At 56.7% G+C, this 14,779-nt stretch overlaps 1 protein-coding gene across 7 annotated transcripts in view; it reads right to left on the minus strand.

Annotated features, from left to right (window-relative positions):
• Positions 1-14,779, minus strand: part of Kdm4b (lysine demethylase 4B) — an 87,680-nt gene that overhangs the window by 11,741 nt on the left and 61,160 nt on the right. For 4 of the 7 annotated variants that reach the window (XM_027416852.2, XM_027416851.2, XM_027416853.2 and 1 more), the window contains 3 exons: positions 8,845-9,041; positions 4,146-4,247; positions 3,798-3,988 (listed from right to left, as the gene is read on the minus strand). In XM_027416852.2, coding sequence (XP_027272653.1) covers positions 3,798-3,988; positions 4,146-4,247; positions 8,845-9,041 — 490 coding nt within the window. Of the gene's footprint in view, positions 1-3,797; positions 3,989-4,145; positions 4,248-7,983; positions 8,733-8,844; positions 9,042-14,779 lie in introns of those variants that run through there. The other 3 variants (XM_027416854.2, XM_027416855.2, XM_027416857.2) reach the window with 2 other exon arrangements.

The raw sequence follows: 14,779 nt of genomic DNA on the forward strand, positions 1-14,779 counted from the left end.
ATTAAAGGCGTGCGCCACCACTGCCCGGCTAATGAGATGTATCTTGGTGGTAATTTAGTTTGGTGCCATGATGACTGTACCAGAGGCAGGTGACAGGGACAGAATGATCGGGGCTTGGTGACTTGTACCATGTTCTCCAGGGAGCCCTACCTGACACTGTGTACCCTGGAGCCTAGCCCCTACACTGGGCAGGGGTTAAGATGTCACCTAGAGTATCATGGGACTGACTATATCCTGCTGTTGAGTGGCCTGAGTGCCTCTTGAGTTTTAGGTGCACTGGGCTGAGTGGCTCACGAACAGCTGTACCCCAGGCTTGGAACCCAGGCTGCTGATGGGAGAGGAGGGGAGGAAGCACACTGGAGTCAGGCCTCTGGAGCGGGTCACCTCTGTGTGCCAGCCACGCCCTCACACTCCAAGATGACGGCTGCCACTCTGCTGGGTCTTTAGTGCATTCAATGGTACCGCCAATCCCTAAGACACTTAGCTCCCCACCCTGCAATGGGACATAGTGAGAACAGGTGGGGCATCTCCCAGCCCCAGGACAACAGAGCCCACTCACTCCCATAATGGAGTTGCTGTGATCACCAAGGACCAGGATGAACCCCTACAGGATGTGTTCTTGGACCCAGGGATGCAGGCCAAGTGTGAACCCAGACCCTGACCCTTGACCACGGGGCCCTGTCCAAGGTTTTCTTATGACCAACAAGAGCTGTGGGTGCCTCAGCATCTCCAGGCTCCGTATGGCTGTGAGAGAGCCTGGAGCCTTTAACAGAAGCCTGAGAAGGGGCAGGGCATGGGGCTGGCACTCCTCCCAGCCTTGGGACCCACCACAGACGCACCGTGGCCACATCAGTGGGAACACACTTGCTTTGGGGGTCAAGGAGAGAGGGTCCTAGCCTGGGTCCTCTGGGGTATTGGGATGGGCAGCCTGGTGGACAGGCCCTTCAGGGGTGACTAGGAGCTATGACCAGGTGCCCCACATGCGTGGGTTTGTCAGCCCGTTTGGTTCAGGGTCACAGGCAGCAGGAGGTCAAGGGGTGTGGTAGGCCACACATCTACAAGTGCAGGCTCTGCTCTAGCTTCTGAGGTTGGACACACCTGGAAGGCACAAGTGGCTCTGCCTCCTGGCTTGGCAAAGCCAAGACTGGTCTTTCACTGCCCTATTGAGGGTCACTGTGTCGGCTCTGCCCCAATGGAATCAGGCCCAGCTGTGCTGTTGGGGGAGTCCCCAACTCATCACCTGCCACTGTCCCCTCAGACAGGCTTTAGGGCTCAAGGACGGTGCCTACTCAGTGCCCAGCACACTGTCCTGAAGGCAGGGCTGGCTTCTTGTAGCCCCCCGAGCAGCAGCCCCCAGAGCAGCAGAGGCTACTGTGACCATTCTAGTTCTCAGGTGTGTGGCTCAACTGCACAGGGAAATAAGTGGAGGGTGGCTGTCCCCACACAGAAGGCAGAATAGCAGACACACAAAGAGCAGTTAATTCAAACCTTCCTCCATCCGACTGACCGGGTCTGGGAGATAACCTCTTGACCTTCCAGAAGACCCTTGTCACACTGTCTCACAACATAGTGTGGATGTGGGGACATGAGCCTTTACCCCCATCGGTCTCTCTGCCCTGCCAACAGCCTGAGGTACATACAGACCCCTCAAGGGACACATCAGGCCCCAGAATACACCTGAAAGGTCACCAAAAGGCATAGATGATGCAGATCTGAGGGTGGCCTAGTGTCTTACAGGAGGGGGCATGAGGCGGGTTTCCCTGGTGATAGGACGTGTGGAGCTGGCACTCCTCCCGGCCACGGGACCCACCACTCCTGGACACACCTTGTGTCCCGCCCTGGTCAAATGTCAAATGTCTTGGTGAGGGCTTAATCCCTCAGCCCGGGAGGTCCACACGGGTGCCCATCTTCAGACTTGGAACTGACAGGCAAGTGTGACTCTGCAGGGTCAGGCGGATGCCCAGGATGCCCAGGATGCCCAGGGCTCTGGCTGAGGGCCACTTGGGGAGCTGTGGCACCCTTTCTTCACACCTATCAGAGAGGACATCCTAGGTGCCATGTGAGTCCCTGTCCAGCAGGAGACATGCCATGCCTGTCTTCCTATCACTATCCTTGGTGGCTCCAGTCTCTTTTGGAATGCTCTGTTAGAATTCCAGGTAGGAAATACCTGCTCACCACAGCACAGGCAGCCTAGATGGTACCTAAACAGCCACAGGTGACAGGCTGAGCTACAGGGCCATGGCCTGGTGTCTCTTGTGCCCACCCCACTGACTACTGGGTTGCCTCGGAGCCCCAGCCACCCCCTGCCTAGCAGTTCCTCTTTCTGCTCTCTGAGGAGCAAGGCTTTAGGTGCCACCCACACATGCTGCCCACCATCCATGTGTTCCACAGTAAAATGTCCGCTACCACGGGACAGACACTGCTTCCACTTTACAAGGACTTAAGGTCAAGGAGAACCCTTATATCAGTGGAAGTCTCCAAAGACAGCCACACCCTGGCCTGGGGCCTGGGGCCATGTCACCTCCCACAGTAGGAGGACTCCGAGGCTACCACAGGATCTTCAGGAAGCAGGATGAGAAGCAAAGAGACCGGGGAAGCTAGGGAACGGCCCTCTCCCTCACACCACACTGAAGAGGGGGTACCTGACACCAGATCCACAGGGAATAGACATATACACTTTAAGACACCAAGACCCCAGTGACCAGTCACATGGCTATAGGAACTCAGGCCAGTGTGGAAGGTGGAAGCAGGGAGCCCATGACAACCACAGGACCAGGCAGGACCCCCCAATGAACGTGCAAGCTCCACAAGATGACCAGCAGGCAAGCGGGTGGCATTCCAAGGACGATGCAGGTAGCGGCAAGGCTGGGGACAGACAGGAGGGAGGGGGCAGGAGGCACTGACAGGGGAGAGAGAAGGGCTGGGGACACGGGGCCTTGGATCCAGGGCGTCAGTAGGCACACTGCCTACATCCTGCAGCTCCACATGTGACCCTGACAACCACAGACAATCCAGAAGGGCACAGGGATGTCACAGTGCCTCTACACCTGCAGCCTCCTGGCACCTCCTGCTTCTGCAATAGCTTGCTATTGTCATCACTCAGTGCAGGTAGAGCACAGGGCCTTATGCATGCCAGAAAGCACCTTACCACCTCACCCCAACCATGCTCAGGTGTCTAGTTTGGAGCCCCCTGCATCTGTGGCCAACAGTGTCTTCTTGTTAGTCTTCATTTGCTGTGTAGCTAATTCTGACTGGCTCTTACTGGCTGGGTGGGAGCTACTGTCCACCAGTGGCCTCACTCATCCACAGAACCTTGCACGTCCTGAGTCTCTGGCCATGCATAGCCTTGCCCACAGTCCCATGGGTCACTCTGCCTGTGGGCACATTACATTGTGGCCACCCTGCTTTCCCTCGTTTGGCCTTTCTGGGCTGGAAGACCATGTCATGGTATACTGTGGACAAGTCTCTGTAACTCTCCCCAGCAGCCAGTGGAAATCTGAGATGCTGTGTTGACAGACGCCAGTCCCTGGTCTCTCACACTCCAGAAAGGCCACAGAGGGAAGCCCTTCCCTACCTTGGGGGCAAATTTGCAACTAAATGGAAGCCAGCAGTAGAAATGAGGCACCCAGTGTGTGGTGTAGGAGAGCTGGGACACTCAGTGCCAGATTGCAGCTCAAGGTCCCCAAGTCACAGGTGCCTGCATAACCTGGCCATGGTGTGTCCAGGCCAGCAGGAGCAAGATAGCAAAGTAGGACCAAAGGGACCCAAACCCCATGCTGTAGGCATCTGGCACTGACCTTCCATGCCCTCAGCCTCGTGGCCCTGTGAGGGCAACAGTTCCTCATCCTCCTCCTCGTCCTCAGGTGTGGCCTCCTCCCGGGAACATCCCCCAGCCTCGTCCAGACCAGCTGCTCTGGCTGCCACCTCTCCAGGAGACTTGGAGTCTTCAGGCTTGGATTTCTTAGGCTGGTTCCGTCTCCGGTGCGACCTGGAGAAGGGCACTGGTCAGGCAGGAGGGGAAACGGAGGAGACTGAGGTAGTACAGGGTGGGCAGGGAGGAGGGTCAGGGAGGCGCAGGGCTGGGGTGAAGCAAGTGATGGAGGCACTGGATGGACAGGACACTGGATGCAAGGGAGATCACTTACGCTGGCCCTGGCCTCCTGGTCGGCTCCCGCCTCCTCTCTAGACTCGGCCTCCTCTCCTCCTCAGCCTTTCTCCAGGGTCTGCTCTCCTTCACACTAATTTGTCTAGAATGTAAATTTCAGGGTTTTCCTCTGGCTCCAGGGCTCTCTCTACAGCCCTCCACACAGGGCTCTTAGGTCCATACCCAGCCTGAGCACAGGGACAAACGTGCCACCCTCCTGAGGACAGCAGGGATGGCCCTTGATGCCACAAACCGGCCTTGCTGAATGAGGGGATGAGTGAGCATGTACAATAGGGGCAGAGGCAGGACTTTCCCACCAGCACCTAAAGCTGCTTAGCCTGACAAGGGGGCATGGCTTCCTGCAGCTCTGTGTCCCTGGGGTCCCCAGTCCAGTATCCCACACCCATTACAGCCCCTCATTAGCCCAGAGAGCTGGGAACGCTCTGCAATCCCTGGCTCTGACTGTGGCCTGCCCTCCTCTCCCTCACTCCTGTGGCTAAAATACCCTCGACCAGGCAGGACCCCAATGAATGTGCAAGCCTCACAAGATGACCAGCAGGCAAGCGGGTGGCATTCCAAGGACGATGCAGGCAGCGACAAGGTGTGCTTACACAGTGGCCGCAGGATAGCTGGGGACAGGCACAAGGGAGGGGGCAGGAGGCACCGACAGGGGAGAGAGAAGAGGGGTTGGGGACACGGGGCCTTGGATCCAGGGACACCCCACCCCTTCTGCTCTGGGTGGGCAGCCCCAGCAATGCGCTGACTTGGGAACACCGAGTCAGGAAGGAAGTGTGGTGGCTCAGACCCCAACAGTTGCCCCAGTACCTAGGGCTGCTCCGAGTGGCTCCCAGCTCCAGACAGCGCTCACAGCCTGCCACCAACGCACTGGGCCACAGCTTCCTGCGTGGCCCTGATTCAGTCACTGTCCTAACCCCACTGTGAGCTGGTCCTGGAGGCCACACCAAGGGTCTTCCAGGCCCTTGTACAGCTGACTGGGACACCCCGGACGTTACACCACACCATTTACAACTGAGCACAGCAGCCTTCCTGGCTCCCACAGTCCAGGAAATGGGACCTCAACCCATCTGCGCCCCACACCAGAAAATAAGGGACTCAGATGTGTGTGCTGTGGCCATCCAGAGCAGGGAGGGCCACTGTATGCCAAAGAATAGCCATGCTGTATTAGGAAAACAAGCCGGGACCCAGGCTTGTGACAATAGTCACACCCCACACTGATGCCTCTCCCAGAGGCAAGGCCTGACCTATATCCTCTCCACAAGCGCCTACCCCCCCCAGTCTGACACACAGGTATTGGTAATTCTCCACTTTACAGGTGTGGCCACCACAGCTTCTCTTTAGGCAGCCAGACTCTCACCTATGGGACCCTGAGCTGGGGCAGTGTCCCTGACTCTTGGGGTTTGCTGCAGCGCTTCAGCCCCTCTTCAATTCCTTCTGGCATCTCCAGATGTTGGGGCCCTACCCTAAACTACTCTGCAGCTTGCCTCCAGCTCTACAGTGGTGACCCCAGCACATGTCCGTGTCCCTGCCCCACATGCACATGTATGTCACTATGGCTCTGGCAAGGTGAGCTCCTGAAGTCCTGCAGCTCTCGGGGCTCACACTTGTGCTGGGCTGACGTGTACCGTGCATTAGCTTTCTCAGAGAGGAAGTGAGCTGTGGAGATGCGGGTCTCAAGTTGTCTTTCCTCCCTGTGTTCAGCAGGTTGTCAGGATGGGGAACCCTGGGAGGGGATGTTGGGAGGGCACAGTCTTTAGCCTGATACCAGCTTCTCTCTGGAAGCTCTGGGGACAGCCTGCTGAACCCACTGAACGGCCCGTGGGTGTGCTCCACATTTCGGGTGATCATCCCCCGCCACAGGACCAGGCTGCACAGAGCTGCAGCTGCATGTGTCTGCAGCTGAGTCTGCCAGCCTCCTCTACCCCTTGTCTGTGGCTGCTGTGCGGCGCTCCTGCGTCTCCCTGCGGCATGCCGGGCCAGCTGTGCTGCCCTTTTCTGTCCCTGCTCTTCTACCACATGCTAGGGTGGCTTCGGAATCTCCTTGAAGGCCGTATCTGTCCCATCCTGGCCTCTAGCCTTGTTCTGTCCTGGCATTACAGGTGCACTGGAGGGTGGGTGGGTGGCTTGCTGATGAGGGTGAGGCCAGGTGTCGGTGGAGGGCAGGAGGCTCCACGGGGACTGCCGTTAGGATCAGACCCACTAGATGGGTCCTGTACTCAAGATGCCAGTCTTCTGCTGTGAGGTAAGTGGCATGTCCCGGCGAATAGACCTGGCTATGGGGGCTCAGAAAGGAGAGGCTATGACTCCTGAACACCAGGGCTCCCACCGGTCTATGCAAGGCAACCAAGGCTCCAGCCTGGAATCCTCAAAGTTCTGGCCCAGTCTAGCTTGCTCTGAAAGGCCTCCTGCTGCCTCCCTCAAGGTCTGAGCCACACAGCTGCTCCTACAGTACTGCCCTCCCCACACCTCAGCGGGATTAACCCACAGATGTTCTGGGCATCATTATGTCACTTCTTCAGAAGCTGAGTGTTGGCATGTGAATGACATAGACTCTTCTGAGATGAAAGCAGGTGCCCTGGGACTTGTGACAAGCAAGCCTACAGCCTCTGCGTGAAGACAACAGGTGCAGCAGATACATGGTGACCTGTGTCCACAAAGCAGCTAGGAGACCACCCACCCACAGGCTCTTGGCTCCCTCAACTTGCCCCCTTCTTGCCACTAAGGCAGATCTAGGAATATTTCCAATATCCCCTGGGAAATGAGGTTACTCTGGGGTCCAGGAGATATTCACAAGGCCTTGGCTATGAGTGGCTCTAGGCCAGCAGGTGCCTGGGGTCAACTCTAGTGTTGAGGGCGACAGGCTGGGGTGTCGCACTATGGAGCACCAACACCTCCTAACCCCCACACATCCAAAGCAGGCCAGGTTGGATGAGGGCTGTGGCACTGTCCCCTGGAGTCAGCCCACCTGATAAAGCTGGGGGACTGGGAATGGGGACAGGGTGGCACAAGGCAGCCTGAGCTTAGGCCTGAGCTGAGGGAGCCCTGTGCAAACATACAGGGGCACAGAAGCGGGAGGACCCTCATCTAATGAGGAGGCTAAGCACACCACTGCTGATCTAGTAGCAGCTCCAGCAAGGGGCCAGTGGGGAATGTCTGATGTCTAGGGCTGTGACGGAGGCACTGCACAGAAGACAGATCAGGAGTGTTCTCAGTATCTGATGACAACAGTAGCTCCAGGCCCTGGTGTGTCAGGGAGACACTCTGGCCCCACTCTGAACCCCTGACGTGCCTCAGTTTCCCCAGGGGAGCCAAGCATGAGGACGAGGCACAACATGCTATGGACTGTGGAAGCATGACAGTGCCCTTCCACAGAGGCCAGGAACTTCAGAAGAAACAAACAGCTCTGGCTTTGTTCATGTTAACAGCTTTAAAGGAAATTATGTCCTTGGATTAACAGGATTCATTTGCTACACAGCCACTGCCACGTTAGCACGGCTTCCAGAAAGGACAGGGATGCTGCTGGGGGGCGGGGGGCGGGGAGGACTTGTGAGAGGATGGCTGGAGGCGTGAGGGTGGCCACAAAGTTCCATCTCGGGATGGCTCTGGTGTCACTATGGTTCTGGAATGTGGTGTCTGTTTACTGATCATCTGATTAGCTGACCCATAAGCCCAGACACTGAGAACCAACCATCAGGAAACCATCCCAAAATCTTGCAGGCGCACTCAGGCCCCACCACAGGCTGTCACCTGACTGCTAGGTGCTGCCAGAATCCACTGTAGAATATTCTAAAACCACAGAGAGGAGGACAGAGACCAGGGAGTAAGTGGGTAATACTGTAGTGCACACACAGCAGTGTTGAAGAGGACATGCTAAGGGAAGACCTCAGACCACAGTCCCCATGGCCTGTCTGCAGAGCAGTACCCCATGCCCAGGGCTAAGGCAGCAGCTTGCCAGTAGTGGAAGGTAGCAGGTTGCTCACAGCACAGCCAATGCAGGCTGCAGGCTGCAGCTGGTTCCAGGAGATGCTATGGATTCTGTGACATTTGGAAGCCATCAGGATCTTAGAGTCGGTATCTTCAGGTCAAGGGAGTCTTGTCAATAGTGGTGGCTCCTGAGTGGCAGCCAGAGACTGGCCTGCCAGGTGCAGAGTTCTTGGGCCTTCCTGGCCCTCACAGGTAGACAGCTGAGCTCTGTATAGTCCCACAGTTGTGGCCCCAGCTGAGCTCTGAGGGCTGTCCTTGGCCTATCAGAAGCTCACACCCATGAAGGGCTACTAGAGGCAAGGAGTGATGGACACCCTGTAGTGAGGGACTGGGCCCACCTGTGCAGCCTTCCTCTTAGACAATGGAGTCAGGCTCCTCTCCAACTCTGCTACCTGCACTGCCAGTGCTAGAGATCAGCGCTCAAGGCTGTGGCAGCCCTGTCCAGGTCCCCAGTCAGAGGTGACCACAAGTGGCCACACTACTGTAAGAAGCAGGCCAGGAGGGTCTGGTCATCCTTAGGAGCATGACATCTGGTGTGGGCTTTTGGCCACATGAATGCTTGCAGGGAACCTGCCGGCTCTCAGAGCTGCAAGGGTACAGAGACTGTTACCAGGGGAAGCGGCAGTGAGCTGTTCATTTGGATGTCCAAACAACTCCTGTTAGACAAGTCAAAAGGACACTGGAAGGCTGTCACTCACCTGCGCAAGAGCTTGGCCTTCAGTGAGGCACGGGAGGCACTCCAAGAGCTCAGCTCAGGGCTGCTCAGGGCTGTGGGTCGAGTGTGGTCCAGCACAGTGAGGTCTCGGCCCTGCTTCCACTGCTCATAGCGTTCAGGTTGCAGGATGCGTACAAACACGTCCATGGAGATCTTGACCATGTCCTTGCGACATGTGCACTGTGGGGACACACACACAGGCACTGAGTCTCATGCAAGGCCCCTGGCTCCCACGCTGCAGACGACTGGTGTGAGGATGGGACTGCTAGCCCAGCCCTCACCACAGGCAGGCCAGGCGGAGAAACCCAGAGGGAAACCTGTCAGTGAGTGGATGCCCAGTCTTGCCCAGCAAGAAGTGAAGAGAAGAAAGGTGGACACCGACCATTTCCAGAGGGCAATATGGTCTTACAGATCAACCACCCAGGACCAGGCAGTCTGGGTGCCTTCCAAAAGGGCCTAGAAGATGTAAGACGGGGCTTGTACAGATCCAGAGCAAGGACTGGCAAATCCAGACAGTGATGGGGAGCAGCCAGGGCCTTGTGCTCACTCTGCAGGCTGAACACTTCTGAGACAGTCTCCACCCCAGCTGGGCCAGAGCAGAGCACTGGCAGGGTAGCTGACACACTCCTGCCTTCTCTCTCTCTCTCTCTCTCTCTCTCTCTCTCTCTCTCTTTTTTTTTTTTTTTTTGGATTTCTCAAGACAGAGTTTCTCTGAACTGCTTTGGAGACTGTCCTGTCCTGGAACTTTCTCTGTAGACCAGGGTGACCTCAAACTCACAGAGATCCACCTGCCTCTCCCGAGTGCTGGGATTAAAGGCGTGCACCACCAACGCCCGGCTCACTCCTGCCTTCTCTTGATGGGCCTGCAGGCTGTGACACTGCAGGGGGTTCTTTCTGCCCCCATTCCACAGCAGCCATGGCCATTTGGGCACCCCTCGGAAGACGGCAAGGTTGGGTCTGGTATATGAAGAAATGTCCTGCAGCTCCCACTTCTCTGTGTTTGGGGTAGGGGGAGGGTTAGGATCTGCCTGGGCCCAGCATACTGAGTGAGAGGGAGTATTTATGGCTGAGCGAGTCCCAGAAAACTCAACTTGCCTAATGGGAATGTGCAGGACAGCGGCTGTGCAGAGACTTGGCTGGTCAGTGACGGCCGCAGATGGCGCCCAGGTTGCACATTTCTGGGCCTGGCCTCCCCAAGCTCCCATCAACTTTGGATTAAGGGAGCTGTGCCAAGCGGCTCAGCCATCGCTTAGCCGTCAGTAATTAGCAAAAGCACCTGAGCACTCCCACGGGTTCCACAGACACCCCCGTAGCCAGCACCAGCGGCCAGGACAGAGCTGCCAGAACAGGCTGGCCTTTCAGGGACAGTGGCCTTCATATATCCCACGTGGGCTCTGCAGATCTGGGGAGTGTGGGCCAGGAGGCGAGGAGCTGGGTCTGGGAGTAGATGCCTGGAAGCCTGGGGGAGGATGGCAGGGTGGCCTGAGGCCCAGTCACAGGGAGGGCCCCCTCTGAGGTCCAAGCAGCTTCCAGGGCTCTGCATCTGGCCCTGGTGGGTTAGCACATCAGCACAGGAGACGGCAGGTGGCTGTCCATGGTGGAGACACTCTCTTGACGGACAGAGAGGTCCATCTGTGCCTAGGGTCTGACTGGACCCCTGCAGGCTGGAGCCTGCTCATACCACCCACTGAGGTAAAGTCACTGACTCCAGAGCAAGGTGGGGCCTAGGACTCCATTACTTCCTGGGGACAGAAGTGACCTTAAGGCTCACTTACCAGGGCATTTCAGGCTTCCCCCCTTGGTGGGCAGCTGTCACCTGGGTACCATACTGCCACCTGGGATTTTGGGGTAGGCACAGACCTTTCTGGTGAGCCCAGCCTGGGGAGGGGCTACATCTGCTGGGGATAAGCAAGCTCTCTGATGACACCTGACACCACCTGCAGGGCCCAGACACAGCTCCTGAACCCTGACCCTGTACTCCCGTGCTTTGGCAACCAGAGCTCCAACACCAAGTCCTAGATGACGCCACACTCCACAGCTGAGAATAACAGCTATATCCCAGCTGCTCTGTGAAGTGTGAGGCACGTGTACCTCACCTCACCTGGAACAGCCCTTCACTTACACCATCCCTGCATACCACCCCTATCAACAGGAGTCTTGCAAGTGGCTAAAGGACATATTCCAGCAGACACACACCATCAGGCCCCTCTGTGGGCCTTTCAGGCACCTCACACAGAGCCAGGACTAAGTTTCAGGGCCTTTGTCTCCTGTGGCTCTGGACACAGCAGCACAAGTGTTTTCGATGACGGCCATGGCACCAACTAGAGCCACACCCCAGCTGCTGTGTTCCACACTCAAGAGTGAGAAAGCTTTCTGCTCTGATGACCTCTCTGAGGAGGGTTGGGCATGGGGAGGCCAGGGACATTCCCCAGCCACTGATTTGGATGTGCTGCCTGCTGAGTCTGCTTCAGAACGGGGATGATGGGAGGAAAGACTCCTCTTGTGCCCCTCTTAAGGTTGCACTGGAGTCCTGAGCAGGGCTCCTGTCACAGGCCTGTAGAAATGGCCTAAGCTGAGGTCAACTAACAGCTGTCACTCATGGCAAGCTGGGAGTTGTGACAGGACTCAGGTTACCATCAGTGTTCCCAAGTCTCCTGCCTACCCTGTGCCTGCTTGGGATGATCAACAGATCAGATAGCCCAATCTCTCTCAGGTCTGTCACTGGGGGCCAGGGAGTGAGTGAATGGCAGGGTTACTGCTGTCCATGGCTGTGCAGCACAGTTGTGGCTGGGATGACAGAGTCCACCCCAAAGCGAGAGTACAGGGCTTCTCAGTGCCTGCTGAGGATGTGGCATGGGTGTCAGCAGTGCGGGTGGAGTCCCAGGTGGGTGACCAGAGGTTGCCTCAGGATGCCCTTAACAGTGCAGGTCACAGGGCAGCAGCAATGTCCAGAAGGGTTACAACCAAGTCTCACCCTGCACGCCATATTCTTGCTGGGGTCTAGGGCAGGGAAGCATGAAAGAAACCAGGAGACACCAGCTCTCCCCCACCTCTCGCTCTCCAGGGCTCCAAAGCTTGTGTCCACCATCCTCTGTCCTCTAAGTGTGGATACCTTCGTGCCTCATGCTGCAGGGGTCATGAAAGAGAAGGACATTTCCTCCCCAGAGCCTGGGACCCCCACTTCTGCATCCTGTCCATCTCTATCACCACCTGGAAGTAGCCAGAAAGAAGTGATGCCTGTAGCCCTGCTGCCCTGCCCACACTGCTATTTCCAGCTCCCCTCTGAGACAGTTCCTCTAGGAGCCTCGATAACTGACCAATAGGAAGTGGCCACAGCCAGACAAAGCTGGGCTTTTGTGAAGTACAATATATCTGAGGCATGAAGCCCTGACCTGTGCTTCCCAGGCCTGCAGGGGTATGCTCTTCTGCCCGCCTTACATGGCAGCCTATTAGGGGCTGTGAGCCATAGTGGCCTAGCTTGATGCCCAAGAAGCTCAGCAGAACTCATAGGCAAAGAAGGATCGGAATGTGCAGTGTGGACAATGACCTGGCCTGAGGGGACTCAAGGCACAGGGGTGGCTCTGCAGAGCCAGAGGAATGTCCTACCGTGTGCTTCTCATGAGGTGGACACCAAGCAAACCTGCAGTCAAGCTTGGACAGCCAACCTGGACCAGCCTCCAATTCTGCAGCCTCTCGGGGGACCCACAGCGCCCATGTCCCCACACATGCAGCCTGTCTTTGTGTCAGCAGTCTGCTGCAATCATGGGGCCACTACCAGCCTAGATGTTCAGCACCTCTCGGGGCTGTGTGATGCTCAGAGCTTAGTGTGCCTGCACCCAGCACAGATACCTTCAACATGTGCTGCATAGGAGACCCATATGTGTTAACAGGGCACCTTGCTTCCCTGGGTGGCCCTCATTACTGGGTACTGGTACTCCTCAAAGCATTCGGCCTCTCCTGCCCTAGTCACTGTCACTTTACACCATTTGTGTCACTGTCCATTCCCCTACACAGGTCCTGGTGGATCCCCTTGTCCATCCCACAGGTCCCTAGAGCCAATGACATCATTGGAGACACTAAGAAGACTTGTCTTTCTAGGCTACCCAAGTCATGAGAGCGAAACACTCCGGTATGGCTGGCAAACACAGGGCACAATCAGTGGCTTGAGGCTGGACCAGGGCTCTGCACTTAGGTGAGCCTTGCCCCTGCCATACTCCTGGGCCCAGGATCAGCCCTGTGAACAGACGATACCTGTGTGCCAGGCATCTCCAGTAACTGAGGACTGTGGAAGTGTCTCGTCTGTAGTGGGCTGCATACACAATTACTCCTGCTCCACTAAGGCCTTCTGAGCCCACGGCTCCCCAGCTCTTTCAGGGCTGCGTCAGGCATGGAGGTCCTGCCATGCCCTCCAAGGGTTCCCCACATCCCACACTCTGTCCCCACTGCCTCACTCAAAGCTGGGCTGGGTGTATAGCAGTGAGGCCGCCTGAGCTCCAGTCGGAGGCCATTTTGTTTTGAGAGGCTGGGTTACACTAGAACTCACTCATGTACAACAGTGAGCTGGGAGAGGTAGCAGCTGGAGAGGAGATGGTCAGGTGCAATAAAGCCACCAACCCGAATACCATGATACTGCAGGGACCCTCCTGCTCTTGCCAGTGTGGCAATGACAACTCTCAGTCACAGCACAGGAACCAGGGCAGAACATTGAGCCTGCTGCCGGGTGGCTGGCACCTGCTGGGGATGGGCGTGGTATCCCTAAAAAGCACCAGTCTTGGGAGGACAGCAAAATTGTCCTCAGCTGACTACCACAGTCACTTGTGGCTGGACATGTTCTGGACCCATGTGACTATCCCTACCTGCCTGTCCAAGCGTGTACTGCATCCCTTCCTTGCAGACAATGCAACCTTAGGGATCCCTGCCAACAGGCATCCTGTCCCTGCTGAGGTGACCAACATGGCCTCCAAACTCAGAACAAGCCCAAACTCCTCAAGCAAGCAATGAACCAAGTGGCCCTCCACCCCCTCGTTCCCTGAGCCCCTGTACTCATCTGGAGATGGGGGTCCCACAGTGTGAACAGGTGAACTCCTGGCCTGGGGGTCCAGTAACAAAGGATAAGGGCACACCAGAGGCTGCAGGAGGGGCACTGCACACCCCCGCTGACCTGAGGGAGACTAGATGTCTGGCTCAGGTCTGGTTCGTCAGTCCCTAAATGTGGACTTTGCCAAACTATGGCTACATATCAACTATCTGTGGCTATATGCACCCTTTCTCAATGCCACCATGGTTTCCCAGGTCAGAATTACCTTTTAAAAAATAATATACCCCAGGCTGGCCTTGAACTTGGGACAATCTTCCTGCCTCAAGTCTCCTGAGTGTTGAGACAACAGGCACTCACCAGTCCCTTGCGGAGGAAGGTGGACATGGTAACTGTGAGGAAACACTTCTGCAGAGCGCTGTTTGATGGCCAGACACTCCAGCACATTAAGGGTTAAGCACAGAGCTCTGGCTGTGGCTTGGCCCATTTCTGCTGTGATTACCAGCTCTGCAACAACATCCAGTTCATTAGGGAGCCACAGGGACCTGTACACAGGATGATTAGGCACCAGCACAATGCTGCCTGGTGGGGCCTGTGCCCCCCCGAGCAGACGCTGGAGTCATGATGACCCTCCTGTGGCACCCCACTCATGGTAACATCCATCCCACCTCCATCTTGGCACAGGGGCCACTTGTCCAAGGTGGCATGGGCACCAGGGGACAGACAGTGAGCAGGGAGTGGCAGCACTGGCCTGTCTATTCTTCTTGCACTGCTTTTTGGCTGGATTTTTTCAGCTCTTGCCTTCTGCAAACCTACGCGTGACCACAACAGTCAAAAATGCCAGGGGTATCCCATGGCAGCCCAGAACATTCATAACACCCCC

This window comes from Cricetulus griseus, chromosome 5 (genome assembly GCF_003668045.3).
Source record: "Cricetulus griseus strain 17A/GY chromosome 5, alternate assembly CriGri-PICRH-1.0, whole genome shotgun sequence".
NCBI classification, from domain to species: Eukaryota; Metazoa; Chordata; class Mammalia; order Rodentia; family Cricetidae; genus Cricetulus; species Cricetulus griseus.